We start from the raw sequence: 26,350 nt of genomic DNA, 5'->3' as shown, positions 1-26,350 counted from the left end.
GAACATTGACTCTCATGCATTTTATTTGCTTTATTTTTTTTTAATTTTAAATTAGTAAAAAAAATATTTACTGAGCACATCTGAGCACTGTTTGAAAATGTTTCAAATTTTCATTGAAAGTTTCAAAACTTGATTAGTCTCATTTTAATTGTCCATTTTAATACATATTCATGGTTGCACCTTTTGACCATTTTGTTTTAATGCATTATAGTTTTGGGAGTTATAACTATGGTTACCTTTGTTTGCTTAAACATACAACTAAATATAAGGAATTAATAATTCATTATATATACACAGGTTTCATAGAAAGTGTTTATTTTTCCCCCCGTCCTCTTATTGTCTGCCTTTTTTCACCATCTTGATCTCACAGGCTCTTTCTTTATGTCTGAAGATGAAAGTCTCCCCATGACTCTTTTCTGAATCCCTCAATGAGCCCAAATTAACAGGGAGGGACAGCGGCCCCTCCTCAACCTGCCTCTCGCTGCAGGCAGTGCGGCGCAGGATCCGGGAACAAGGCATGGGATCCGGGTGCAGCCCCCCTGTGGGTAACGGGACGTCATCAGAGTTAGTGTATTATGGGGGTGTCGTGGGGCGCGTGTCAGTGGGGGTCTGAGTCGGGCATTGTGAAGAGCTTTTTTTTTTATTAAACCGTAATCCGGGCAGCTGTTCTGGATAGATGCCCGCTCCCCAAACACACCGCCTCGCTGCGACTCTCTGCCTTTGTGGCTTCCGCCTGTGGGCAATAGATTCCTCTAATTATACACATCAAGACACGCACACATCAACACGCTGGTGTCATTTTCCGTTATACCATGGCGCACAGTGTGTCGTCGTTATTGTGCAATTCACCAGGGCACCGTTTGTGTGCGTGTCTGGGTGCGATATGAATCACACGCGTGCCAAAATATTAATCAAGTTTTTATGTGTCATAATAATTAATGAGTTCAGTTGAAGGTACAGCTGTACCCCCTTTCTGGAGATGTATCTACATTAACATACACACGCTCATCAACCCTTCACACTTAAGCACAGTAGTAGGATCTAAGGAGCTCCTTATACCTGCAGCTGGCTTTTGATTGAGTAGTGTCTCGCCGGGGGACTTCTCAAGGCGAGACACGTGCGTCCCTCCCTTAATTGCCCCTTCAGCCGCCTGCCAACTTTTGGTTCCCCCTTTTTTAACAAAGACGACTTCTTGCACGGAGGGGTGCGGCGCTCCGACTGCCACTGCCTTTTTTTTGGAAGGCAGATATCAAAAGTGGCACGGTCTCAGCGTCTGGATCTCCCATGGCTTTCAAAAGTGTATTGAAATGAAGCTAATGACTGGTTTAACATTCACCCTGTGGGATCATTGTGCGTATGGGCTGAACCTAACACCACTGGCGCACGGATTAATCTACCCAGGATGGTCAATAAAAGATCATAAACGGCCTTATGTCACTCATCTCACCAAAGAGGAGAAAGAAACAAAATGCAGAGATTTGAAATGTTACACATTCTTTTTTTTCTCTGCATTATGGTTGTGAGATACTCCAAAACGTGCTTATTTTGGCATTTGAAAGATCTCTACCAGAAGCTTTGTGCCCATTAAAAACTGCCCCCTCAGATATTTGAGCCAAGTGAAAATTTTCACCGGAGCCAAGTCTAAAACTCTGTGGCAGAAATCGAGAAAAGTGACACATTTACATGTTTAAATTTGGTCAGTCTGTACTTTTCCACAGATCATTTTCTTTAAACTGAAAAATGTGCCACTTACCCAGCAACTTGCAGCTTAATACGAGACATTTTTCTACGTAAAACACAAAAGAAGTTAGTGTCATAAGTGTCAATGCTGCTCTTTTACATACCGTACAATAAAAAATGCATGTTGATTAGCTGATCATGAAGTTCAGCTGCACTTTTACTTGGTTCATTAAAGTGTCAAAAGAAAGAAAGGAAGGAAGAAGAAGGGCAGATATTTTAAAGCTGAAGTCGGTGGTTTGCTCTTTGATGTGTTAAGTGTGCGAGTGGGCTCGGTGCAGTAGTGTTGCTCTTTTATAACAGCAGGAGTGGGGCTGGGGTCCTGATCCCACTCCGTCAGCTCAAGTGCCGCGTCAAGTGCCGTGCAGCTGCAGATATGAATATCAAGAACCGGATTCAAATCAGGCTAACTTATTACATCAGTTGACTTTCTTGTGCCTGTGTGCATGTATATATTCCAAGAGGGATGTATGACTGTCTATTCGTTCATGAATCGATTAATTGGTTGTAGGTGCATGCACTGTAAGTACTGTAGTATGGTGCTGAATTAAATACACACTACTGGCCTGTCTTAAAGTAACACTACTTGATTAGATGTCCACATCTGCCTGTCTTAGCCCACTGTGACATTGGTTCAGTAAAAGCCTCTGGAGAGAGACACTGCTTCAGGCTGGAGGGTTAACAGTGTCCTGACGGTGTCTGGCAAAATGTCTGGATTAAAAATACATGTGTGTGATGATCAGACTGCCAGACCCAGTTAGACAGTTGAAGAGAGGAGGAGAGATTCTGTGAAATATATTGTTCTCATGCAGGAGCCGATGCAGGAGCCGATGCACAATCTGGAATCGTTCTTTTAGTTTGCGATGGCTGAATCTGATGCTGAATTATTTGATTCAGCATTTGATTAAGCATCTGAATCCAATTACCTAAAATTACTTTTTAAAACATGCAAGACTTGGGAAAAAAACAAAAGGTCATGATGTGCTATATTTATTTGTGGACATGTTATGTTGTAACATAGGCTACTTATGTTGTCATTGTTTAGAAGTCATTTGAAATACAGAATGGTTCTGCGAGAATTTTACAAATTCCCCAGCATTAAAGCCAGTGTGATTTTTTTTTTTTTTTTTTTTTGGCAATTATGTGGCCAGTTTCTCCTTGTTACTGTTTATTTCTCTCTCATACACATTGTTCCTCTTTCACAATAATGAGCAATATCAGGCGAACCAACTGAAATTATTAAGATACAGAATGTTTACTGCTGTGAGATGGACAGTGGCCTTTCTCTGCATTGTTTTTTCCCCTCCACTGTTGCTGAGTGTGAAACGAGAGAGAGAGAAATAGAAAAAGCAAGAAACGGAGCTAGCCGGAGCCGAATCAATCCCACTTGTTTGTCTTGTGAGGTGACACTTTGAAAAGGGTAGCATTTCTCACCATCGTTTTTTTTTTTTTTTTTTTTTGTTCTAGCTTGGGCGTTGAAGTGCAAGGCTCTTGGCCAAAAGTTTTAAAAGCAACACCCTTAAGGTGTCACTTTTTAGAGAGTAATTTTGGGGATAGCTGTTTTCTGTGAAGGAGAGCTTACAGTGGGCGTCCGGAGGAAATGGTATCTGTCCAGAGAAGTGTCAGGCATCCGTTTGAAAAGGTTGTCGCTGTCGATCCAGATGACAGCTTTTTTTGTTTGTTTGTTTTATAAAGAAACTGATGTGCTCCAAGGTAATTGCTCTTTTGTTTGTGTGTATTTGTCTATGATAGACACATTTGAACACATTATTCACAGTTCTATACGAGTGTAGTCATTTTTAAACTTATTTTTTTAGTATTGAAATGAAGAATTCTGCTCATTTCCCCACACAGAATCAGCATAGAAATTGTGGAAAAAAATCTGGAGATATTGTCTCCTGGCCAATCTAAACCTCAACAATCCAGCTCTTTCAGTCCACAGTACTAAACATTACACCAGGAAATACACGTTCATGCTGTGAGCAGCTCAATGACCTTGCATAGAAAACTCTGTACTACTTACTTTTCTTCACAGTTGCCTTTCACACAGATTTTTTATAGTTGGTAAGTGCATTTGAGAAAATCACAGCTGTGTGCTGAAGAGACAATCGCTTGATGTTGTTGGCACTCAAGTCAGACCGACAGAGTTCCTTGAGGAAATCAGTGTTGAAACATCTTCATTGTGCAACTGTATAATGAACTTGAGGCTATTGCTTTCACTCAGAATGCTCCTTTTCTCACTATTAATACAGCCTTGAAAATAGTTTTCATTGTTTTCCGCTGTATATAGTGACTAAACAGTTTTTCGTTACATTACTGGTTCCTCAGGTTAAGGTCTAGGTTCCTTAAAGCAGCAGTAAAAATACTGAATCCGGCTTGATTTCCTGTGAAAGAGAGAAAGGAAAAGTTTGTATCTGACCGTATGGGTGTTTTCTTTGTGTGCATATCAACTCCTTTGTTCCTTTCAACACTAATGGGAATGAATTTTAAATAGGTGCCGGTTGACGTATGGCCATGTGTTTACGGGTTCTCACATATGCTAGTTGTCTGTGTGTTTAATGACAGACTCTAGTGTGGCTGACAGTCTGTTTGGGCCATGCGTCTGCTCGTGTTGTCATAGATTTATGGCATTACATTACCCAAGAACGACACTGGGCCACTTACCCTCAGTCCCATGTGTGCATTAGCACACCTCCTCAACACACACACGTCCATACATCAGACACTTGCACACGTGCGCGTCTGTCTCTAAAGTGCAGGTCGGTGACCGTACGACTGAGTTGGTTCAATATCACAGCACCTGTGTGCGATCTCATCCTGAGAGCAGAGGGCAGGACATGAGCATTGCTTTAATGGCTTTGAACTCATGTTGGCCGCTAAATGAGTGTATATCCACTCTTACACTTCCTGCACACACATACAACCCTTCACATCATCCTCACTGAATAATTCCACGCTGTTGGAAAGTTTCCAGCCTTAGCTTATTAATGGAGTGAGATGAACAAACTGTAACCAGCCTGCTAGAAGAACGATGAGAAAGACACAGGAATAGGGACACCCATTATTTTGGGCTCAAATCGTTAATGTAAAAAAAGCTGCTTCATTCTGCTCTGTGTGCTCCCACTTCTCTCGCCCTCGCTCTGTTTCTTAATTTGTCTGCCTTTCTGTCTTATTTCCATCTCGGCTCCAATGTTTGTCTGCCACCTTGGCTCAAAACACTTGCCGTGTGAATGTGTGTGTGTAAATTGTTAGGTCTCTTAGAGCTTGTCAAATCTTTTTACACCAATCACATAGCATATAGACTGATTAGTGGTGTTTACCATGGCAAGCATCACTACTACTAGTGCTGATTTTTTACAACCACCTAGAATACCCTAGCAATGCATTAAAATTAACTTGTAACTCCTTAGAAACTGCATAGCAACACCCTGGAAACTGCCTACCCTGTCATCTTAGCAACAACTTTTTGCACATTTTCTTGCAGGTGCTCATCTGTATTTTTTCAGTCTTCACGTGCTGTATTTTGCAATATGGTCTAAGAACTCTGTAGCATCTCTATAACCTGCAGGATAAATGCATGTTTTCCTTTGATATTTCCTGCCATGTGGGAGAAACACATGGAATCTTCCTCTTTAGTGCAGTAGCAACATGCACACCTGATCTGATGTCAGAGCTCAAATTTTTTTCGCCTTGTATTGGACTAGTGCCAGTCTAATCACATAGTAAATGCTTTTTTATTTTTACTGTCCTTCATTCTGTTGATGCCGTGAGAGCGTGCACACACACACACATACTTCAGCTGTCCCCTGAAGAGGAGTCTTACATAGTGTGACCTGTGTGTGTTTTTTTTATGCGACCTGTAGAGTTTGGCACCAGACTTCTCCAGATGCCACACGCTGGAAGCATATGCTACGTCTTTCTCTGCATAGCACTGTGGTTTGCTGCGTTTCATTGCACGCTTCCACACATACAGCTTTCTTTGTGTCTGTTTTCTGGCAGTGTTTATGAGCACTTTTGTTTGTTTATGCACCTGTCTCTCCTTCAGTCTCACCTGCCAATCTCTCTCTACCTCTTTTTCTCTTCCTCTTTGGTCTTTCTTTCCCATCGTTGGACTCGGATAAAACAGTTCTATATTTAGTTGTGCTTCCTAAGGCAAGCATCACTTTTATTATTGCTCATAGTTGATTATTGGCCAGTGAGAAACCTTTCTCCTAGAAAGCCATAGTAACCACGTAGAAACCCCATAACACGAGAAGCACCAATCATATTTTATTCAGAACACGTAAAAACAGGTTAAAAACTGAATTGTGACATTTTTGGTGAAATAACCCTCTCTTCAGCGGAATACAAAAGGTTTTGTTTTTTGTTTTGTTGTGTTTTGGTTTGGTTTGGTTTGGTCTATAGGTATGGCCCTTTTGCTCTATAGAGACAGTGAGTTTCCTTCTGCGGTCACCCTGATGACGTGTGGAGTGAATACTCATGAGTGTGAGTGTGTTTGTGTGTGTGCACATGTATGCGAGTTATTCTGTACCATGTCCAGGCTTGCTCTTTCACCTGGGATCTCTAGGTGGAAACACAATAGATGTATCTCTAAATCTTTCCACTAAAAGTTACATTTACCAACCATATAACTAAGTTAGGATAGTGTGTGTGTGTGTGTGTGTGGTTGACTCCAGGTTACAGGGCCTCAGCAGGGACTGTGTGTTTTGGAGTATGAGGGAGCAGGGAGTTCTCCAGAGGGGGTTTTCCTCTTCCACAGTCCCTGGAGGACGTGGCATTTGCCTCAACTAGTATTGTCATCAACCTACGGCAGGAAAACACACACATACACAAGCTCGGTCTGATCAATGGGCTGATGTCTGTTTTGAGATTTATCCTGTAGCTCCTCTGACAGTGCAGCGGGTTTTAAAAGACTGTAACTCAGGCAGGGTGGACAAACACCGCCAGACATTCATCTCCTCTCTGTTCAACTCCACTCGCTCACTGCCTAAAACTGACCATTTATGGAGAGAGAGAGAGAGAGAAAGAGAGACTCTGAACGAGAGAGAGAAGAGAATACAAAGCAAGAATCCTTAGAGAAAGAAAAATGATTTAACGTAAAGATCTGCAGAAAAGGAACAGTGGAGGAGAAGAGAGAAGGAAAGAAATAGAGCAAGCTCTGTGATGTATTGTAATACTGGCTTATGTCTCTGCACCCCAAAGGCTCCGTGATCTGCGGCTCCACAGCAGTCATGCACCATGATTCTCACTTAGATGCAATCTTGATAATGTTTGACCACTGGAGATGTCATATCATTGCACTTTAATTCCATTATTTGCATTAACAGAACTTCTGACTCAAAAATATAAAAGGAGATGTGCAAATGGTTTTAAACAGCATTTTTGACCACTGGAAATGTCATATTATTGCACTTTAATTCCATTATTTGCATTAACAGAACTTCTGACTCAAAAATATAAAAGCAGATGTGCAAATGGTTTTAAACAGCATTTTTGACCACTGGAAATGTCATATTATTGCACTTTAATTCCATTATTTGCATTAACAGAACTTCTGACTCAAAAATGTTAAAGCAGAAGTGTAAATGGTTTTAAACAGCATTTTTGACCACTGGAGATGTCATATTATTAGATGTCATATTATTATATACTGTATATGCAATATATTACCTCACCTTAAATGACTTAATGCAGTTTTAAAATGAAATTGTATTGGGGTGTTTGTCAGATCTGTTTTACAGGTCTAACTGTGTCCCTCTAATTGGACTGGAATGTTCTGTCTTGTTGTGAGTCTTCTGTAGACATCTCTCCCTCCCCAAGAGTGCTGCATGTACCTGTAGCCAGTAAATTCAGCCTCTCAGGGGACATCTGTGTTTACCAGAGCTCATGCAACAAGATTTAAGTGGGATGATTTTGACTCGGTTTTCGTTGTGTACAGTAGATGTCCAACACTAACTGAAGTAACTGGTCCCTTTTGTGGTCGAATTTAAAACCCTTTCCCTTTTATCCTTTCATATCCTAGACATGGTAGCCATTTTGTTTTCTGCATCCAAGAAAGTTTAAACTGAAGTTGAAGTTTTGGAGATCAATGAATACTTTTAGGGAAATGCTTCTTGGCATTTATTGAGCCTTGGAGAAATCATGTTGTCTTAATAGTTCACGCTCTAATGCGCACGTGGGTTTCGCTTTATTTGGGTAGAAATGTCTATAAACAATTTCATCGAAGAGGCCTTCATACAGCGCTTTGCACACTGGAACGGTGTAATGTAATAAATCAATTCGCCCGTGGGTCTTGACACGTCTGGCAGCTCTGTGAAAGCCTGGCGTAAACACACTGATATAATCTGCTTCTGATCGGCATGGAAACTTGATACCTTATTAAATGTTTCGCTAGCACTGATGCTCATGCCTGGAGCTAATTGGGGAGTCTGCATGTGTGTTTGTGTGTATGTATCCTCTCTTTAACCCCTTGATGTCCTAGAGCAGATGCCATCATGCCGACCTTGCCTTGCCCAATGATAAGCACAGGTGTTAATGAAACATTAGACAGATGTTAGTCTTGGGTGAGAATGGCAATTAACCCCATAACAATGCATGTTCTTTTCTGTCATTTGATTGGTTGGTACTTGCCTATTAAGGGAAGACAGAATGAATACGTTTGTCAAATTGCATTGCAATAATACAGAACTTGAGTAAATATATTATTATGGATTCATATTTCAGCAATTTTGTGTACATGTCATTTACTTTTATTAAAATAGGCATTATATCATCCATTGGCCACCCTGCGCTAGAGATATCAGCTAATGAAAATCACATATCAGTTGACCACTAGATGCTTATCTCCATCTCTTTTCATGCATTCTCATTAGTTTTACCGACTCTGAAGTCTGCAGTGAGCATTTGGTGCCTGGCGCTGAGACTCTTTAGCTCAGTGACCCAGTAAATCCTCTCAGATGTGTGGCCTCCTGCCCCCTGCTATACACAGGCCATTAGATCTGCCCCAGAGTCCAGGGACCAACCTGAGAGAGAGGGAGAGAGATGAAGGGATGAATGAGAGTAAACACCAGCATCAGAGATGATCTCATCACTCTTTTTTTGGACTCGGGTAGCTTTGCCATTCAGTCTGTTGTTGACAACCCTTGATTTATTTCAAACTCGAGCATGTTGCTAGATGATGTTTTAGGAAATGATTTTAGAAAAGCTGTTCACAGCCCATTTTACTTTCAGAATCTGGCATATTAATCACAAAATTTGGCATATTATTAAATCAGAAGAAATGGCAGGCTAACCCTAACAAAAAAAAAATATCCTTTAGGACTTGATTGGATCACAAAAAAGTGGACTTTACTGTACAGTGCATAATGTGGAGGGAAGTAGTTGAAAAAGCAAAAGGTACATTAAATGTCATTTAAAAAAGCAAAGTAGTTTCAGAGGTGGAACAATTTATTATACTACTGTTCAAAAGTCTACAGTTCAAAAATCACAGTTTTCACAAAATTGATAATAATGTTTTCAACATTGATAATAATAAGAAATGTTCTTGAGCACTAAATCAGCTTATCATGTGACACTGAAGACTGGAGTAATGATGCTAAATGTTCAGCCTTATACCATCACAGAATTTAATTACATTTTTAAATATAGATATATAAAAATAAATTAATCATATCAATGTTACTATATATTTTTACTGTATTTTTGAAATAACGCACAATAGGACCAGGAACATGTATTTAGAATGTAAATTAGTTTGTCTTGCTGACTTTAATCATATGTCTTTTAGTTTTGATAGCAATGTCCACAGTCAGGGTTATTTGACTGCAGTGTTTTTGTCAAATCTCAGCTGGTATGTGTGGAAGCTTGTCAAAATGGTTCTCAAAGCGTTATGTTAGACGCAGCTGCATGCTACGAATCTGCTCAGCTGAACTGTACGAGTGAGAAATGAGCTGTTGTGTCCGAGCTGGAAGCCATCTTACTGGAGCACAGACGATAGAGAGAGAGAGAGAGAGGCTGCGTTTGTTGCTCTTTATAACAGCTGCTGCACCTGAATCAGAGAAGGGAGGGATTTTTCCGATACTTGCGAGAGCGATGGAGAAAGAGGGAGGAAAAAAGAGAAGGGGGAAGAGAGAACAGAAGGAGGGGTGGGGGAGAGAGTCACCTCAGCAAATAAACAACTTTGCTCAGTTGATTTGAATTATTCAGGGTTGTCAACAGCAAAGAACCAGAAAAACAGCCCAACAAATAACAAATTACACCATCAAGCTCACTGGGGCGGAATAGACGGAGTGTTTGGTTGTGCGGTGAGAGCTGGAACCTGCAGGATCAGAAATTAAAGGAATGCAAATGCACTTCACAAGAACATGTGTTTGCCTGTAAATGCTGTCAGGTTACATATAATACAAATCTCATCTATGAGGTTTTATCAAGCTCATTTAATTTTACATGGGGGAAATGAACATTATGTAAATGGATGGGTACATAAGCACATTTTTGTTGAACGTTTCAAAAACAATACTGTAATTGTTGTACAAATGCAAATGCATAGAAATTAATTCAACAATTTAATTTAAGACTGTAACCATTTACAAAGTCGGCAAGTGTATAATGCCTAGTGTTTTAAAGAACCATTATTGAATGATTAAATAAAGTCAGGGTTATCAAACAGTGGGCCTCTTTTTTTTAACCCTTGTGCGTCAATTATAAAAAGTTACACATAGGTTCATAGAGGACATCAGTGTCTGTGTCAAACAAACTGTCATAACATTTTAGGCTTGGGAGCACAGACTTACAGTAAGTTTGGTCTTGTTTTAAAGAAGACCCTTGGCAGGTTGTTGAAAAAGTGAAACCAAGTTGTAAAGGTTTAAGTTTATATAAAATATATATTTTATAAAACATGTTGAACTCTAAAATGGTTAGAAAATCAAAGCCATAAATCTAAACAAGTTGTGTTCTAAATTTGAGGTTGATAACTCAAAAAATGAGCTTTCAGTAAGATTTTGTTTGGGTGCGGTACCAACATTTTTTACCCAATAGATGCCAGGAAAACGCCACTGGTGCTCATAGTGGTTGGATTTTTTTTTATATATATATATTTTTTTATTGCACGCATATAAACCACACTCTGACATCCATACAAACACACCCACACAATTATAGCTGCATAATTGATCCAATTGACTCCATAATAATCATAAGCAGAAAACAGGAATAAAGCGAGTATTTGCTTTATAGGCCAAACTTGAGAGAATGTCACCATCTGGTAAAAAAATGGTAATAAATTACATTTTGAAGACTTGCCAACAGAATGAAAGCCTATTAACTAATATTGCATAATTTTATAGTTAAATGGCCCTGGGATTAAAAATTGCTGTTTCAATGGGGACATTTTTGTCCCTAAGGTCCTGAGTGGAACTATTTTGCGTACCTAGTACAAAATAGATTTATTAAAGAAAATGGGGGTGGAAAAGTTAAATTCCAATAAAAATACACACCTGTGCCAGAATTTCTGCAGTTGGCATTAGCACAGGCAAAATGATTTTTTTTAAAACCTGAACAAGACAAAAATGCCCATAAGGTCGCACAAGGGTTAATTAAATTGCAGGTTTAATTCTCTAAGTAAGCTCAGATGTTTCCCATAGTGCACCTGCATCGCTGAAAGCACCAGTGAGGTTGATAAAGCATGACTTTCACCTGCGTCACCTTTACACCTGAGACCAGCAGGTCTCTCCCCATCCCTTGTTTTCTGTCTCTTTCTTCCGGGAGAGTGCACAGGTGGATAAGTCCTTTCCTAGACTGTTTAAATAGGCCATTCCTGTAATAATAGCACAGATCCAGCCAATGAAACGGGACGGGGTATTACCATTTTTCAACTTGGTTCATTGCAGACTAACAAGATCTGTTTAAAGACAGAAGGAAAACAAGTTTCTTAACCTTGAACTTTCTTCCTACTGTCCCTGTTTCCATGGCAATAGCGCTAGTTCAGAATAGAGTAGTTCCTCTCTCCTGCCTTTAGCTCAGTCACAGAGACACTGCTCAACCCATTTATCAGCAGTTCTGGAGGATAACATAGCACTTCACACACACACACACACACACACACACACACACACACACACACACACACACACACACACACATACTGGTTTATGTGGATTAGCCAGACTTTTTCTCCAAACAGGCCCGGTGGTGGTTTAGATGGACTACCCTTTCCTGAGGTCCTAGAGCTATGAGAGTTAGATTAAAACACTCAAAAAAATTTGGAAAAAATTCAGGACACTTTAGACTTCAGATACACCCTTCAGAGCGTGATACACACCACCCTAAAACTATTGTGGTTTATAGAGACAGTTCTCTTTTTGAAGAATATGTGACTTATAAGGACCAAAACAAACATTATTGGGACTTTAAAGGGACAATGACGTCACTTGCTCATTAACATAAATACACATTAACATAAATACACATTAACCTGACACCACCAAGCATTAATGGGACTTGAATTATTATTTTATTGCACAACTCTAACATCACCATTGTTAGTTGGTGACACTGACTAACAGCCAGATAACAGCCTGTAAGAGCTAAACAATAGATTGTCACACAACACCAGTGCCATGACAATGAGAATGGAGCAAAAAAGGTAAAATAAGTCATTCTTACCCAACTTCAAAAGACCCATGGTTGCTCATAACAAAAAATAAAAAAATATATAAAATAAAATAAAAGCTGTTTTACAGTTTGCTTTTGTGACGGCCTCTATTTAAAACATTAAAGGAACTTTGGACTTTTGGGACTTTAGCTTATTCGTCGTATCCCCCAGAGTTAGATGAGTCCACACACCCCCTTCTCATCTCCGTGCGTGCCGTAACTCTGTCTGACGCTCCCACCGCTAGCCTAGCTTAGCACAAAGACTGGAGGTAAACGGCTACAGCTAGCATACTGCTCCCAATAAGTGACACAATAACGCCAACATTCTCCTATTTACATGTTGTGATGTGTATAGTCACAGCGTGTACAAATAACAAGGTCACATGAGACACAGCCATCTTCTAACCGTATACATACTGGGAACTATATTCTCAGAAGGCGAAGCACTGCTACTGCGGAAGGATTTGCTCGCAGGACCTGAGAAGCCCGTGGTGAGGAGCAGAGAGTTCGCTCAGAGGGTTGTGCTAATCACTCCAGCCAGCAGTGCTTCGTCTTCTATATAGTTAATTCTATGAGAATATAGTTCCCAGTATGTATACGGTTAGAAGATGGCTGTGTATCATGTGACCTTGTTATTCATACACACTGTGACTATACACATCACAAAATGTAAATAGGAGAATGTTGGCGTTATTCTGTCACTTATTGGGAGCAGTATGCTAGCTGGAGCCGTTTACCTCCAGTGTTTGTGCTAAGCTAGGCTAGCGGTGGGTGCGTCAGACAGAGTTACGGCATGCACAGAGATGAGAAGGGTGTGTGTGGACTTGTCTAACTCTGGGGGATACGGCGAATAAGCTAAAGTCCCAAAAGGTCGGCGTGTTCCTTTAACACAAACATAGAAACACCACCACAATTGTCAGTGTATTTAAATCTTTTCTTTTTCTGACTGCCTCTTTGCAGCTATTCCTCTATTTCGAACAAAGTCCCTTATATTTTGCACTGTTCTTTGTGCCAACACGGGGTCTTCCACCAGTTTGCAGTGACTGCATTCAGTTTTGGTGGCCAGTTTTCCCCTGCTTATATGACCTTTGAAGTGTCGCATTACTGCAGCGACCTCAGCCTTAGACCACACTTTCTTTGCCACTCTTCTGGATCCATGTTCCTCATCAGCATACTTCCCTGGAAGATAGGCAAACAAAAATGAATAGATCACTAAATGTGTTGTCCAGTTTAAGCCATCAAAACATGAGGTCAGTTAATGCCACAGTTGACAAGAAATTGCAGTTTACTTTTCTTAATTCACTTTGGGTATCAGTTGGTGTCTCACTCGATGTGATTTCACCAACTTTACTAGCCCACATTAGAGTGCGGACAATATGGAGTATTATTAGAATGTCTGCTGTTCATCTATTTATGTGGCCAAACCTTTTGCTATTTGAATTAATTGCAGTAAGTAATACTATAATTAGTAACGTGTCTTAAGTAATTTTGGCATTGTACTTTAACACACCGTATTTTAATTGAAACCAAGACTATGGGGTTTAAGGTCTGATTCTCAGTTTAAATCTGATTTCATAAGGTTAACTAAATAGTGTTGGAACTTGGTCTGAAAGTTTAGTCTTGATATTGAAACTGTACGTAACAATCAGCTTAATACTACTTTTAACCTCTTAATCTTCCAGATTTTGTGGCATGTTGTGACTCAGTCATCAAGACCAATTCATTTTTAGTCTTTTAACCAACTTGCTAAAAAGAGAATTAATAGAACATACTCATGGGCAATCAAGAGAACATGTGAAGAGGAGGAGGTAACTTTACTTTTACCTCAAATTCAGTATACATTTCCTGATAATAAAGTAAGTGTATATGCTCCCTTGCAGACAAGATGTTTTGTACAAATGCAGTAGAGTTAAATTTAGGGCTATTCATTTATATCTCTTTCTTTAAGATTACTCTTGCATTTTGATAGTTGAATACATCACAAAGACGTGCATAATAATGTTAAAGGGATACTTCACCGTTTTTTCATATTAAACTATGTTATTCCCTTAACTAAGACGAGTTGATGCATACCTCTCTCGTCTCAGTACGTGCACTTAATCGCTCTGGCGCGCGGCGACACTTATAGCACTTAGCTTAGCCCAGTTCATTCATTAGGGACCAAACAGAAATGAAGCTAGAAGCGACCAAACACCTCCACGTTTTCCCTATTTAAATACAGTTACACAAGTAGTTACATGACCAAGTATGGTGACAAAATAAAACATGGCACTTTTCTAAGCGGGTAAAAAGGATAACTATAATGTATGGCGGAATAGCACTTGGGACTCAAGAGCACTTCGACTTGGCGCAGTAAAAAGTCACGCTTGAAAAATCCTCTCCCTCTCACTTCTGTCATTAGAACCAACGTGACTTTTTACCAGAGGCAGACAGAGTACACAGCTTCATTACTTGAGTAAAAGTACAGATACACCTTGCTAAATTTTACTCAAGTACAAGTAAAAGTACTACAGTCAGATGTCTACTTAAGTAAAAGTACTGAAGTACTTGTTTTTAAAAGTACTTGAGTATCAAGAGTACAAGAGTACATTTTCTAAATATTGCATTACTACTGCCACAGTGCTTACATTGGTAAACACAGCAAACACTTGAAGCGAAAACTATCATTAACTTGTTCAGAAAATTGAAATAGTCTGGCGAGGTGGGGCCACGGGTTGGCACATTCCCGGGACGGACCTGCTGCGTCTTCATCCATTGTTTCATCCATGGTTTCGTCTCTTATCTAAATCTGACCATGGAGTTGACCTTTGGCGGAAAGCTGAAGGTGATTGCTGATAGGCTGTCCCAATCAGTGGCGCCTGCACAATCCAATCACGTTTGAGAGGGAAACAACAAATTGAGGGTTTCCGAGATTTTTCTTTTTCTTTTTTAGAAGTAACGGGTACTCACGGTTATGGATAGAAATGTAGTGGAGTAAAGAGTACAATATTTGCCTCTCAAATGTACTTGAGTAAAGTCATGAGTACTCCCCAAAAATGATACTCGAGTAAAGTACAGATCCCTCAAAATTGTACTTAAGTACTGTACTCAAGTAAATGTACTCCGTTACTGTCCGGCTCTGCTTTTTACACCTAGTCGAAGTGCTCCCAGTGCTATACACTACAGTTATCCTTTTTACCCGCTTAGAAAAGCACCACGTTTTATTTTGTGTCACCATACTTGGTCGTGTAACTGTATTTAAATAGGGAAAACGTGGAGGTGTTTGGTCGCTTCTAGCTTCATTTCTGTTTGGTCCCTAATGAATGATCTGGGCTAAGCTAAGTGCTATCAAACTGTCGCCGCGCGCCAGAGCGATTGAGTGCACGCACTGAGATGAGAGAGGTATGCATCAACTCATCTTAGTTAAGGGAATAACAGTTTAATATGAAAAAATGGTGAAGTATCCCTTTAAGGGAGTTGGGCAAAATAAGAATCTCATTGTAGGGTATAAACCACTGTGTTTCTTCTGTGCATAGACAATAAACGTCTTGAATCTGAATCTTACCTTCAGAGGGAGGTACACTCTCACTTACTGTGGACGACACAAATGACACTGATCCTGTTGAAAACAATTTAACAAGTTACTTTTGTCACAGGAAAATATACATTTTATCAGCAGTGACTATGAATTGAGTTAACATACCAAAGTCTCCCATGTCATGGTCTTGCTCTGTGGTTGTAGAGTCAGAAACCATAGGCTCCACAGTTCCAAGCTCTGATGCGGTGAGATCTGTGTTGCTGTCATCAGATTCGCTCCCACTGTCTTCAGCATCACTTAACGCAATCTCATCTGGAAAATGGCATTAGTAAAACTCAGAGGTGTAAAGAGTACTTGAAAACCATACTTGAGTAAAAAGACAGATACCTTGCAGCATAAATTACTCTATTACAAGTTACCAATACGAGTAAAAGTGATTAACAATACTTTAGTATTTTACTTCTACTAAATCTAGGCTCAAAGATGCACTAGTCCTTGACACCTGAGACAGGCAGGTGAAAATAAGAAACAATTGATTTGTAAAATGAGAAGTCATGTTTATTTTCTAAAATCTAAATAAAACTGAACACCTCAATAGTCTAATAAATCAGGGTCGACACAACAGCCTCTTAAAGGGATTGTTCACCCAAAAATGAAAATTCTGTCTTCATGTAGTCAACCTCAAGTTGTTCCAAACCTGTATTTCTTTGTTCTGCTGTACACATAGATAGATATTTTATATATTTTTAACCAAGCAGATCTTGCCAGCCATTGACTAGTACAGCAGAACAAAGACAAGTTTGGAACAACCTGAGGGTGAGTAAATTATGACAATTTTCATTTTTGGGTGAACTATCTATTTAAACGTCTACAAACTCTCAAGTCTCAGTTAAGCTCAAGTGCACAAAAAGGCCACACGTAAACCAATATCCTTCAAAAAGGCCTTGTCAATATGGTGGATAAAAAAAAATTATGTTAAGTCAAATTAAATAGTCAAAGTCTACTTGCACTGGATGTGCTGGTTTTGGACTCATCACTGGCTGCAGTCCTGACTTCATCTAAATCAAACGTCTGCGATTTAGCACCTACTAATGCACCCGCATTCATGTAAAGTAGACTTGTTGACAAGTTTGGGTGAGTAAGGGCAAAACGCACAAGATATAGTTCAGTCAATGCCACTTAGATGGAAATATCACTTCTTTATAGCAAAAACAAACTGCTGCAGAAAAAGTTAGGTGCCATGCAAAATGTAATTTGTAATTGCATAACTTTTTGGCTACTTTGTAGTTGTACTGTTACTAATTACATTTACTCAAATAGTTTACAGCTCTGGTAAAACTCTCATAAATAGCTGGACATAAAAATCTGTGGTTGAAATAGCCACATCAAATAAGGAAAAGATAGTACTTGGTTTTGTACTTGCCACTTTTTGCAAAGTAACTATTTTTACTTGAGTAGTTTTGAGCTATTATACCTGCGTTTATGTTTAATGTGGTCCATGAGCACATAAGATAAATGATTACACAATCTGATATTAGGTTCATATTTAAAGTAATTCGACTGCACCTACACAAACATAATTTTGAATTACTGTCCAGCCATACTGTAGACTTAAGTTTATATTTCTGAATAGTAGTCCTCGACTCATACTTGGACATGAAAGGTGATTTTTTTTTTCTTGGAAAGGGATGCTGACTACGCCAAGTCTAGATGATTATAAATTAACATTCAAAGGAAAAAACAAAAACTCAGATAATATCTACAAGGGCTAATTTCTGTACAAACCTTCAATTTCAATCTCATCCAGTGACTTCCCCTGCATGCTGGAAAGGTTTCCTTTCTCCATTGACAAAAGGAGTTTGGAAATCTTAGCCAGTTGTGTTGTGGGAACTGGTAATCTGTAGAAGTCGCGGTGAACACGGATGTCGTGACCCAGGAAATCTGCAACCTGATCAAGTTCATTGTGTTTTAAATTAAGGACTTGTGAGAGTGTGGCAACATGTTTCCTGAGTTGCGTTGACCTAAGGTACTCAGGGTGCTTTGCTCCACACTGGCTTGCATGAACATGCAAACAATCATGTCCTCTGTAGTGGCTCATTGACGTTGGTCTTGCAAACAGGAAGACATTTATGGCACAAATGCCACATTCAGTTCTTCTACTGGCAAGTAGTGACAAAGCATATTCTGACTCTGAATCAGGTATGTATTCCTTGTCAGACATGTCCTCAGCATCATCAGATGATATTTGGTCCAATTCTGGATGTGGAATTTTGTCCTGATCTGACAGCAGTTCATCCTCAGAAGCCTTAGGAGACTGCTGCGCCTGAATTGGTGAGAAAGCAAATTATTTGACATGGTGATTGAATCTTATAGCCAGTTCAAGTTCAACACTCACTTAGTAGATACTCACCTGTGCTGTGCTGTTAAAGTCATCTCTTTTAATTTGCTTGAGGCAGGATTTATGCCAGACCCCTGAACAAACTGGAACACATTTGAGTAAAATAATGTTAACACTGCAGGTCTATTTAAGTGGTTAGAGCACAACACATTACACTCTATACTAATTCACTAAATATCTAACCTGTGCATCGATAGCCAAGCCACTTGAAGGAAGATACGGGTCCCACACAACGAACACACTTGTCCAAGGAGGATACTGTTGCGCACACAAGGCGGTGTTTTTGACACTGTTGGCGAAAAATTTAATTGTAGTATTTATTTATGCCACATAGTTTGGACAAAGATATTTTATATTTACGCCACATAGTTTGGACAGAAAGATATTTCATATTTACATGTCGATATCCAATCATTTTAAATCCAATACCAATGTGACATTTAATTTACCTCATACATATGATTACCCTTTTATTGCATTTTGTTATTTATAGCGTATCTTATTTATATGCAGCTTATTTAAAGCATATCCTATATGAAGATATACCTTCTTCATATTTTTAAATTGTAGATGGGGAATATGTAGTTAGCCTCAGTGCCAGGAGCTGACTTCTTGTAGCCCAGTATAACTAATAGGGTGCCTATCCATTACATGTAACCAAACATCTTAGAATTCACATTTAACCAACATACAGATCCAATGCAGGCAGTCCAAGTGTTCTTAAAAACCAAAGTGACGCCTCTGGGGACGGGACCCTCTAAACTGTATGGACCTCCCAAGTCATATTTGGGTGGGGTTCAGTGTTAGATACACATACACTCAGATATTATACTGACTGTCCTTCCATTCCATTGTCCACATAAAGCATGTTCTACTCAGGTGACTACACACACACACACACATACACTCAGATATTATACTGACTGTCCTTCCATTCCATTGTCCACATAAAGCATGTTCTACTCAGGTGACTACACACACACACACACATACACTCAGATATTATACTGACTGTCCTTCCATTCCATTGTCCACATAAAGCATGTTCTACTCAGGCGACTGTCCACATAAAGCATGTTCTACTCAGGTGACTACACACACACACACACACATACACACACTCAGATATTATACTGACTGTCCTTCCATTCCATTGTCCACATAAAGCATGTTCTACTCAGGCGACTGTCCACATAAAGCATGTTCTACTCAGGTGACTACACACACACACACACACATACACATACACTCAGATATTATACTGACTGTCCTTCCATTCCATTGTCCACATAAAGCATGTTCTACTCAGGCGACTGTCCACATAAAGCATGTTCTACTCAGGTGACTACACACACACACACACACATATTGAAATAGGTTGACAGATTTAACATTTTGCCACAAATAAGTTGTACATCAAATTTAATTTACCTCTCCAACCTTGGTGAGTGGGCCGAGCTCTGGACTAGTCTGATTCGGGTGGCTGACGGCTGTATGGATGCACTTGCTCTCAGTGGTCAGCTGTAGAAGATCAAACAGAGACAAAGGACAATAAAGAGAAAGTCCTGGGAGCGTGATACTAGAGAGGACATTTGACATCTGAATAAAAAAAGAAACCATTCTAGTGTTGACAGAAAGACAGAGGAAAACCTTGCTTTAAAACTCACTGACAACTTTTCTGATATTAACAATCAAGTGCAAGATATTAATAAAAATCTATCTTTTGTGAGGACATACCTCTTCAGTATCATCAGTTGTGGAAGGGGGATTTGTGGTACAACACATCTTTGGAGACATTTCATCATCAAGGCCCTGTAAAAAGGAAAAAACAAACAAAAAATATTGTAGACCGTGGACTATGAAAACTACACTGATGAACACATTTGTGTTCACCGCGACTTCTACAGATTACCAGTTCCCACAACACAACTGGCTAAGATTTCTAAACTCCTTTTGTCAATGGAGAAAGGAAACCTTTCCAGCATGCAGGGGAAGTCACTGGATGAGATTGAAATTGAAGGTTTGTACAGAAATTAGCCCTTGTAGATATTATCTGAGTTTTAGTTTTTTCCTTTGAATGTTTGAATGCAGCTTATTTAAAGCATATCCTATATGAAGATATACCTTCTTCATATTTTTAAATTGTAGATGGAGAATTTGTGGTTAGCCTCAGTGCCTGGAGCTGACTTCATGTAGCCCAGTATAACTAATAGGGTGCCTATCCATTACATGTAACCAAACAACTTAGCATTCACATTAAACCAACATACAGATCCAATGCAGGCAGTCCAAGTGTTCTTAAAAACCAAAGTGACGCCTCTGGGGACGGGACCCTCTAAACTGTATGGACCTCCCAAGTCATGTTTGGGTGGGGTTCAGTGTTAGATACACACACTCAGATATTATACTGACTGAAGCTTGAAAAAGCATGTTTAGACAATGTCCTTCCATTCCATTGTCCACATAAAGCATGTTCTACTCAGGTGACTACACACACACACACACACACACACATACACATATATATTGAAATAGGTTGGCAGATTTAACATTTTGCCACAAATAAGTTGTACATGAGATTTAATTTACCTCTCCAACCTTGGTGAGTGGGCCGAGCTCTGGACTAGTCTGATTCGGGTGGCTGACGGCTGTATGGCTGCACTTGCTCTCAGTGGTCAGCTGTAGAAGATCAAACAGAGACAAAGGACAATAAAGAGAAAGTCCTGGGAGCGTGATACTAGAGAGGACATTTGACATCTGAATAAAAAAAAATAAACCATTCTAGTGTTGACAGAAAGACACAGGAAAACCTTGCTTTAAAACTCACTGACAACTTCTTTGATATTAACAATCAAGTGCAAGACATTAATAAAAATCTATCTTTTGTGAGGACATACCTCTTCAGTATCATCAGTTGTGGATGGGGGATTTGTGGTACAACACATCTTTGGAGACATTTCATCATCAAGGCCCTGTAAAAAAGAATAAACAACAAAAAAAGATCAATTATAATAAATATCTTGAAGACAAGATGTTCCCTGTGTAGCATTCAGTGAAAAGATATCATGGCTGTATTTCAGTGAGTGTTTTGTGGAAAACATGTAGTCTCTGAAACGGTTCTTTAGTCACTGAACAGGCCACATGACTACAGTCTGTAGACTATGAAAACTACACTGATGAATACAGCATTTGATTACTTTGTTGTTTATCTATTGTCAGCCAACTTCGTAGAATGATTGCACTTCTAGAATAATTGACTAAGCTTTTACATGGAGTGAGGTGTTAGTCCTTTTATAGTTCTTAGATTTGCTATGATTCTTTTAAATGACATCTTGTCATGAATTTTCGTCAGTGCTGTTGAATGGGTGCCTTTCCATTACATGTAACCAAACAACTTAGCATTCACATTAAACCAACATACAGATCCAATGCAGGCAGTCCAAGTGTTCTTAAAAACCAAAGTGATGCCTCTGGGGATGGGACCCTCTAAACTGTATGGACCTCCCAAGTCATGTTTGGGTGGGGTTCAGTGTTTGATACACATACACTCAGATATTATACTGACTGAAGCTTGAAAAAGCATGTTTAGACAATGTCCTTCCATTCCATTGTCCACATAAAGCATGTTCTACTCAGGCGACTACACACACACACACATACACTCAGATATTATACTGACTGTCCTTCCATTCCATTGTCCACATAAAGCATGTTCTACTCAGGCGACTACACACACACACTCAGATATTATACTGACTGTCCTTCCATTCCATTGTCCACATAAAGCATGTTCTACTCAGGCGCCTGTCCACATAAAGCATGTTCTACTCAGGTGACTACACACACACACACACACACACATACACTCAGATATTATACTGACTGTCCTTCCATTCCATTGTCCACATAAAGCATGTTCTACTCAGGCGACTGTCCACATAAAGCATGTTCTACTCAGGTGACTACACACACACACACACACACATATATTGAAATAGGTTGGCATATTTAACATTTTGCCACAAATAAGTTGTACATCAAATTTAATTTACCTCTCCAACCTTGGTGAGTGGGCCGAGCTCTGGACTAGTCTGATTCGGGTGGCTGACGGCTGTATGGGTGCACTTGCTCTCAGTGGTCAGCTGTAGAAGATCAAACAGAGACAAAGGACAATAAAGAGAAAGTCCTGGGAGCGTGACACTAGAGAGGACATTTGACATCTGAATAAAAAAAGAAACCATTCTAGTGTTGACAGAAAGACAGAGGAAAACCTTGCTTTAAAACTCACTGACAACTTTTCTGATATTAACAATCAAGTGCAAGACATTAATAAAAATCTATCTTTTGTGAGGACATACCTCTTCAGTATCATCAGTTGTGGATGGGGGATTTGTGGTACAACACATCTTTGGAGACATTTCATCATCAAGGCCCTGTATAAAAAATATATATATATATATATATATTGTAGACCGTGGATTATGAAAACTACACTCTGATGAACACAGCATTTGATGACTTCATTGTTTTTGTTCTTACATTCTGTAATGGTCAGTATCATCTATGGTGTGCTGGTTAGGTGGTGCTAACAAAAGCTATAAAAATCATGTTCCACCTGAAGCTTGATGGAAAATGTACAGTGTTTTGGTATGTGAAATGTTCTATGGTTAAAGCATTTCTTATATGAGAACTAACAATTTCACAAAGTTAGTTAAATAAAGTCAAGAATATAAAAACACTGTTTTTAACTTTTTTTTTTTTTAAATAACACTCTACACACAGCATGTTTTGTATATTGATCATTGTGGTTGGTTACTATGGTACCAATTAATTTATCTTACAGGTTTAGTACACTAACAGAACATCATAAACACATTACATTTATTTAATGGCCTGAAAGTACTCATATTAATGATATCACAGCCTTCCTGTGTCACTGCAACTTCATATTTAAACAAAATAATGTTGGGCTACTAAGAAAATATTTAATTCTATAAAACAAACACAATGTCTGTAGTAAAAGTTAAGGCTTTAACTAGCTTCGCCCTGCTCATTAAGCCATGCGGTAGCCACAGCTCAACTTAACCTAGCTGCTAGCTAGCTTTCATTTTAAAAACAAAACTACCAAATTTGACCTGCTCGCAATGTTACTTCTGTCCTCATCTCTACCTGATGTCCTCCACCTCTTTAGCCCGAGGCTTAATGAGCAGGACATGTTGATAGCCACTCAAGCTAGCTCAGCTAATATTGTGGTAAATATATAGCATTTTACAGTAATTGTAAGTTACAAGTTACAATTTCTTGCAAATAGGAAACACTTCATGCAAAAATGCAACTATATGTATAAATATAATTATTACCTGTATGTATTTAATCCAGTAAACCCAACGACGTCGAGCTGACACTTCCGAGGTGTGGTCCATTAGGTATTTAATTAGCGACAGCTGGGCCATGTGCTGTGGGCGGAGCTTCACGTCGACTTCTGTTTGTTACCGCCCACGTGCGCAAACCAGCCAATCACAAGACGGCCCGCCAAAATGCACCGTGTGTATCAGAAATGTGTATGAAACTGCAATATAAAACCCAGCTGTGGGGTCGCTGTTCTATACACTGGCATACACTCAAAATCAGGTCAAGTGGTAAATAAGGACTTTCAAAGAAAAAGAGAATTTATGTTGTTCAGACACTAACAAATGCAGTTACACTCTTTGATTTATGAGGACCTTGGCATAGTCCCCGTATTACCCTTAGGTCCGGGGAGCCCAGGTGAAATGTCCGGCGTGTTGTCCGTGTAAACCACATATCCCAACACACACACACACACACACACACACACACACACACACACACACACACACACACACACACACACACACACACACACACACACACAGCTGTCAGGAATTCACAGCAGCACACAAATCCCAGCATGCCCCTCTACCCACTTCATGCCTGTCTCTGTGGAGACTGGTGTGCAGGGACAGACAGAAACATGTAGTGTACAGGTGTAGCCTGAGAGATATTCGTGACAGACTCCTGACAAATTTCAGCCTGGAGACTCTCTCCTGTCTTCCTTCACAAAATGTTGTGCAGTGGAGAAGTATCTAAATTATTATTATTGGAAGATTTGTTTTGATTCAGGTTTTTTTTTCTCTCCATCTGTGGAGTCCCTTGTTGATGACATCACAGCATATGTCATCTGTTCACACTTGGCAAGTGCTGCGTCATACCAGAGTCATTCTCACTCTTGGGGGAAAGAAAAAAAAAACACTAGGTATTGCCCCACACGCTCACACATCTGAAAAAGCTTACTTGGCATCCACTGTTTGCCATGGGCAACATGATGTGTTTGTCTCTAATGGCTCCTGCATCCGGCTGGGGAATATGACGGAACACACTCGAGCTGTGTCTGATGCAATGAGAGCTTCTAGCTTCCTCCTTTCTTCTGTCTTTCCTCTCCCTCTTTACCACCACAAAACTTTACCAGTTCAGAGATGAGCATGAGTGGGTGAATCTTTCAAAATCTCTTAAGAATCTGTCATATTTCCCCCCAAAATCAAAAGAAAGACACAATTTTACTGAAATTAGTTAAAAAAAATAAAATAGGCTTATGTTTAGGGCCATTATGATGATTATCTGATAGTTGAGCATATTCCTGGTACATTTCTCATTATTGTAATTCCAAAAATAACTACAATAATAAAATAATTACAAAAATAGTAAAATCACAGTCGAAATCCAGTCATTTCAATGGGAATCCGGTCGATCCCGATTTCTGTGTGTGAGCAGAGCTTCATATATTGCGTCATAAAATGGGAAGTATGGAAATTTATACGAAAATCGTGGGTGCGATATGCTTAATTGTCAAAAATAATTCCACAATGAAAAAAAAATCAATATTTAAAAATAGAATTTTGCTGACCAAAAACTTCCACCTGATGCACATGTACTAACAATTCAAAAATAGTGCAGCTGGAACTCTTTCCATCCCTAGACAGTCCCTCTGTTCCGGATTAGTGGCTAGGCAGGGAAATTCTTTTGGCCACCATTAAACACTTGGACAGATTTTTTGCATCTTCGTCTTTCCTCTCTTCCGCATCTTTTCATCCCTCTATTCCACACATGCCCGCCTCCTCTGCATCCCATTTCTTTCCCAGTAGCCCTGCTGATTAAACAGAGCTACATATCTTAAGCTGAAAACACTGCCAACAATTAGAACAATTACTGCCAATTTCGCCACCTGCAGCCCTACTGAAAGGAAGAGTGGAGCCCGAGCCAGTGTTTTATTTGCTGGAACGCTACTATGCACAATGTTTAATTACAACTAAGCTGCCAACATTTGTTCTATCTGTCTTTGAATATACACTGCTCGTTCCTTCCTGCCAGCTCGGTCTTTCCGTCGCCGATTTTTCTCTTTCTTTTTAAATATGTGTGACGTGAAGTGGGTGTGTTGGATTTGTTTGCTTTGTTAGGAAGTGTTGGATCTGTTTCCTTCGGGATCAAAGACGTCCCATCTCTGCTGTTGGTGACACACACACAAATATTGTGACCACGCCTGCATCAATGCAAGAGAGCTGCACTCAGCACCTGCAGCCGGGTTGGACAGCCTCTCTCTGAATCCTAATTCACCTCGTAAATAGGAAAGAGAAAAAGGCCATTCCTTTGTTGCATCTCAACGAGCAAAGAGTGAGTGTGTACGTGAATGCCAGCTAAAACCCTTGAATGGGGCTCCCAGATTACTCCAAAGTGCAGTCGTTTCAATGACATGACAAGCTTGTCAATTGCTTGTGCTATTCTTCTCTTGCGTAAATGGTTTGTCTAAGCGTTTGTGCATGCTATTCTGTTTTAATGGGTTTTAATGGTTCTGAAGAGGTTGCAGGGGCTTGTTTAAGAAAAATGCTCAAGGGCGGAGTCCCGTCGCCTCGCTTTTCGAGTTCTTATTCGCAGCGCCAGAGCCTTCTCATCCCGTCTCATTTTGCATCCTCTCCTATGAATAAGTGATGAGATTTCATACATCACTGACCTCGGGCCTTTTTTACAAGTTCATC

At 39.6% G+C, this 26,350-nt stretch overlaps 2 protein-coding genes and 1 long non-coding RNA gene across 3 annotated transcripts in view; 1 reads left to right on the top strand and 2 right to left on the bottom strand.

The window, feature by feature from the left end:
• The window catches only part of plxna4 (plexin A4), a 216,330-nt gene that overhangs the window by 48,199 nt on the left and 141,781 nt on the right, over positions 1-26,350 (top strand). The gene's annotated exons all lie outside the window — the stretch shown is intronic.
• Positions 67-25,835, bottom strand: LOC309496855. Its single transcript, XR_014205265.1, has 2 exons — positions 24,143-25,835; positions 67-11,811 (listed from the first exon to the last, which is right to left on the bottom strand). It is a non-coding gene; the product is annotated as an uncharacterized lncRNA (long non-coding RNA).
• LOC309496854 (uncharacterized protein) lies at positions 12,128-18,616 on the bottom strand. The gene is made up of 6 exons (XM_082166995.1): positions 18,486-18,616; positions 18,315-18,385; positions 17,690-18,227; positions 16,070-16,216; positions 15,932-15,985; positions 12,128-13,566 (listed from the first exon to the last, which is right to left on the bottom strand). Exons 3-6 carry the CDS (start codon positions 18,123-18,125, stop codon positions 13,313-13,315), a joined length of 891 nt encoding a protein of 296 aa, XP_082023121.1. The 5' UTR covers positions 18,126-18,227; positions 18,315-18,385; positions 18,486-18,616; the 3' UTR covers positions 12,128-13,312.

The sequence above is a fragment of the Leuciscus leuciscus genome, assembly GCF_965113295.1.
Source record: "Leuciscus leuciscus genome assembly, chromosome: 4".
Taxonomy (NCBI): Eukaryota; Metazoa; Chordata; class Actinopteri; order Cypriniformes; family Leuciscidae; genus Leuciscus; species Leuciscus leuciscus.
This window is presented reverse-complemented; position numbering and strand designations above follow the sequence as displayed.